The sequence below is a fragment of the Adiantum capillus-veneris genome, chromosome 27 (genome assembly GCF_014529385.1).
Source record: "Adiantum capillus-veneris isolate H3 chromosome 27, ASM1452938v2, whole genome shotgun sequence".
In the NCBI taxonomy this organism is placed as follows: Eukaryota; Viridiplantae; Streptophyta; class Polypodiopsida; order Polypodiales; family Pteridaceae; genus Adiantum; species Adiantum capillus-veneris.
The window spans coordinates 134,344,262-134,349,231 of NC_140957.1; the positions used below are offsets into that span (position 1 = coordinate 134,344,262).

Genomic DNA, 4,970 nt, shown 5'->3' on the forward strand with positions numbered 1-4,970 from the left:
TGTAGTGAATATCATGTGACTATAAAGAAGCATATAACTAGGAAATTCTATGTAGTGGGATGAATACATCACATAATGGTGATGGTTGATATGCTTGGCTTTTAAGGTTGGTCACACATCAAGTGTAAGCTAAATGGCTTACCCCACGAGAGGTATATCAAGCTCTTCTTCTCACTCTCCTTCGTTGGCAATGATCACGAACAAGGCATGTAGAAGAACTTACTTCTTGAATTTCAATGACACTCCAACCTGGTAACAAGACCTCGATGAAAACTTTTAAGGCCTCTAAACCCTCCTCCTCTTCTGTTCTCCAATTTGCAAACTCCTCACGCCATTCGTCCATGTTGTAGATTGCACATCTTCATTGCTTGTGGACTGAAGGTCTGTGTAGCCCTCCTCAGTGGGGGCACCAAAATGATGGCGGAAAAAAGAGCAGTGCAATCGGGTGGCCTTTGTACTCGTGCACACTCCACAAACCACGCTTCATGCAAACAAGCAAAGAACAAAACAAAGGGGGCACCACCCTAAATTAAGAGGTCTTTGAGTGTATATAAGGCCATATTGTTTAGCTTGTGTTTTGCACTTTTCATCTTAATCAATCAAGCGAGTCTATTTTCATTAAGAGACCTCTCTTCCATTTGTATGCTCCTAATTATTACGAAATCTCACTACCATAACTTTAAATAATCTTTTTCTCCCGTAATCAAACCTTACAATGACAAAGTTCGTGACATCTGGTATTTTTTTAAAGCTTTACAAGAACGAAGAACGAAGAACTAAGAACGAAAGACCAAATAAACTATAACCCTCCTAATTGGCTTCGCAGATAATTGGCTTCCTTGTAAAAGATTTGCTTGGGCGGAAAGTTTGCTGCATGTTGGCCTCAACTTCGCACCTAATTTTCAAGCACCGCTAGCTGGTAGAGACGTCGAGCTCAGTACTGTAACCATGGCTTCCATTCATTATGGCCTATTGAAAGGCAGGATGCTTGCGAAATGCAGCCCCAATTGGCTTCTAACTAAGGCGCTTCGCTTGTCGGAGCCCTCTTCTGTTCGACGTTATATTAGCACGTTATATGATCCGGCCTCGCTGATCACCTCCACAGAGAACCATTCTGCTACCTACTCCTCCTCTGGTGATGCTTGCGTCGATTTCTTCTTTCACGTTGTTCCCGACACCCCTGCCACTGGTATCGTTAGCCGCCTTGAGCAGGCATGGAAGCAGGATCCTCTCGTTGCTCTCAAACTGGTCTTCCATCTTCGGGATGTTCGGTGCAAGGGCAAATCTGACAAGCAGGGCTTCTACACATGCGCATCCTGGCTCCATCAGTATCACCCCAAAACCCTCCTTGCCAATTTGCACCTGATACCCGGATGTGGCTACTACAAGGACCTCCTTGAGGTGCTGGTTCGGGAAGTGGAAGGCCCGAAGGCGGTTAACCAAAAGCTGTGTGCACGGCACAAACATCAGAATAATCATCTATATGCAAAGCATCCACGGGACAAGCGCCGATGGCTAGTGAAGGGTTATCGACAGCAACGTGCCAGCTTAGATGCGAGATTAGCAAATAAAGCAGGGATTCTTCAGGACACAACCATTAAGAAGACGACTTATAAGGAGGCAGCTTCGGTGCTTCGCAAGCAGAAGCGTGCGGACATGGCTTTGAGACTTCAAACCAAGCTTAAGGAGAGCCCTCAGTTTGTTGAGTTGTATGATGCTGTTGCAGACATCTTTGCAAAGCAACTGTTGGCTGACAAAAGAGCGCTTGAATCGAAGAAGCTCCGAGACATATCATTGGCTGCAAAGTGGTGCCCCTCCATGAAAAGCAGCTATGATTTGCGAACTGGTCTTTGCTATGCCATAGCTACTCGCCTTTTCAGCGAGAACGAATCGACGAAGTCATTTGATATCTTCTATATTGTTGGGAATTGGCGTCCTCTCCTGACTGGTTTGCTTGCTGCTTTTTACAATGGAATAGCTACCTGCCTTTTTGGCCTAGACGAGGAGAGTCAAGCCATGAAAGACAAGCTGGGAAAGTATTTCCCTGATGACCAGAAGCACGCATTTGTTATGGCAAACAAGCTGAGAAAGGATTTCTACGTGCCTCTTCGCCGAGTCCTGAAAATTCCAGAAATCTACATGAGTGCTAAGAGGTGGCATGATCTGCCCTATGAGAACGTGCCATCAGTTGCTATGACCAACTACGCGCATCTATTCTTCGAGCACGACAAGGAGCGATATACGAAGTTTCTCACAGATGTCGGTTGCGGCAAGAAAAAGGTTGCTGCTGGGGCTTTGCTTCCTCATAAAATTGTCCAGAAGGCTTTGCAAGAAGGGTTATATGAGCAACTTCTTGCGGAGGGGCAATGGAAACGCATGGTTAGCGACTTGAAGGAAAGCGGGAGTAAGTTGAGCAGTAGCATGGCTGTGTGTGATGTCTCGGGCAGCATGCATGGCACTCCGATGAATGTGTGCATTGCCCTTGGTTTGTTAGTGGCAGAGCTAAGTGAGGAGCCTTTCAAAAACCATATCTGCACATTCAGCGAGAGACCCGACCTTCATTTGGTACAAGGAGACACACTCGCAGGGCGCTACAAATTTACTGCGAATATGAATTGGGACTTTAATACCGACTTTCAGGCGGTCTTCCGCCTTCTGCTACGTACGGCCCAAGAGGAAAATCTTCCCAAGGACAAGATGGTGAAGAGGCTCTTTGTCTTTAGTGACATGGAGTTTGATCAGGCATCATCAAAACCTTGGGAAACAGATTATATGAAGATCACCGAAATGTTTGAAGAGGCTGGCTATGGCAATCCACCCAACATCGTGTTCTGGAACTTGAGGGATAGCATTAGCACTCCCGTCCTTGCCGATCAAGAAGGCGTTGTTCTTGTTTCCGGGTTTTCGAAGAATCTTCTGAAGGTCTTTCTGGATGAAGATGCTGAGCTAGTATGTGAGGATGTGAAGAAGAAAATGGACCCAAGGGAAGCAATGATGAAAGCCGTAACAGGTGCATATTTTGAGGACCTTAAGGTGGTGGACTAGGCTAGCTTCATGTAGACAATAGTGCAGCAAAAGCAATGTACCATCACCTCTTTTGCATGCATGCAGTACATAGTTATAGCTGTGGCATAACTGAAAAGTCTCTCATGAGCTTGCTTGTGGCAGGCTGGTGAGTTTGTGAGGCTGGAAAAATGCTGGATCCCATGTTTATGAGACCGGGCATAAGAGTGCTTGGCTTGCATGTGTAAGTATCTAAGGAGGCCATGATAATGAAGCTAGACTAGAACACAGAGAAAGAGCTACACATATTATTTAAGGTCCTTTATGTTTAGTTACCTTAGGAATGAGGCTCCACCAAGCTTGGCATGCGAGGTCAGGCAACATGCAAGAAATTGACAGCATGGCATGTCGATTAGCGTGATTACTGAGATGGCAAGCACAAGGTGCTTTTGTCGCGCAGGCATCTGTGGTTTGAATACACACGACAAACATGATTGCTTGACAATCATGATCGTCAGCAGCAACCAGGCATGCACGGCATGTCATGGGCAATTCTTCTGCATGCATACACATTCAACACTCCAAGCACAAGCACGGCTTGTGAACAATTATTTTAAGCATTGCAATTTTGTTGTATCCAAAGGACCTCGGATGCAATTACTCACTCGAATCAAGCACGGCTTGAATCCCAACCACTTGGCTCTGAAGCACGGCTTCTCAGAGGTTGACTTTGATGCAAAAGCATAGCAAATTTGCGATGCTTTAGAATCTCAAGGAGATTGGCACATCCTATTGCTCGACTTGATGCGGGGGGGCATGTTGCTAGGCATGGCCGACTTCGTGTCACTGTTTCTCGAAACGGACAGAGAATGTTTGCCACACAAGACTGGTTACTTTCAGTAGACATCCCTCAACAAGTTCGATGCTGTTTGTCATGATATCTGTGTCTCAACAGCTAACTTTGTCGTCTAGTATCGCAACATTCATCATGGAAAATTCCCACGTTCGGCTTATGCTATGAGCATACAAACTTGGGAAGGATTTGGCAAAATGCTTCCAGCTTATTTCATTGCATGATAGACGAGCGTATATGATACAAGGGATGTATATTTACATCCAACAGCTCCCATCCGTGCAGTAGATATGGCTACGAGCCATTTTAAGTGAGTTTTTTTCCACGAACTTTTGAGTCAATTGGTGATCGCAACGACCAGGTTAGCCAATTTTATGTTCTTATTATTTTTCCATGATTACACTTTACGTGGCAATTACTGTCATTGTGCAAAGCAAAGTGCTTTGGAAATTTTACATGAAGCACGGCTTCTCCCTTGTGCCAAGGAACTGCCCAATGACTTGTCATCAAGGGCCGTGGCACACAAGTTTGCAAAAACTGGCCAAATAGGGAATATCACCTCACAGAATTCCTACCAGTTTAGATTGTGCAAGGCACTTATGGTTTTGGTTCTCACGCTTGAGACCATTATAGTAGCCAAGGGCTTACGTTTTTGCATGCAAGGCATGCTAAGCAGGTGGCATGGATTCCACCACTTTATGCATTATGCTTCCGCTATTACCCTCGCAACTCTGTCCTTGTAAAAGGTTGGCGCCAGTGTCAGTCCAAGAGACTCATATTCTCCACATGTAGAATATGTCTCCAACAAGGATATCAAGAAAAGCGACATCCATCAAGTACGAGCTGGTACTTGTGTGTGGAGGTAACTGCAAACACTCCACGACAAGAGTGAGAGGGACCCTCATTATCATGGTCCACACTGGCTAAACTGAACTCCTTGAGTTCCTAGACCATGTTGTATCCCATGTGACAACATGTGCCAAATCAAACCCTACAACTAGGTTTGTAACAGCATAAGGTATAGTGGACGCTACGGTCCAAAAGACTCTGTTCCAACATGCCCTTGGCATGGCTTTGAAACATTCAAGCGTATTTATACGACTTGCATTGGAAA

General features: G+C 45.3%; 1 protein-coding gene across 1 annotated transcript; it reads left to right on the forward strand.

Annotated features, from left to right (window-relative positions):
- Positions 1–886: 886 nt before the first annotated feature.
- Positions 887–4,171, forward strand: LOC147422791 (uncharacterized). Its single transcript, XM_086503145.1, has one exon. It carries the CDS (start codon positions 949–951, stop codon positions 3,043–3,045), a length of 2,097 nt encoding a protein of 698 aa, XP_086359271.1. The 5' UTR covers positions 887–948; the 3' UTR covers positions 3,046–4,171.
- The last annotated feature ends 799 nt before the right edge of the window (positions 4,172–4,970 follow it).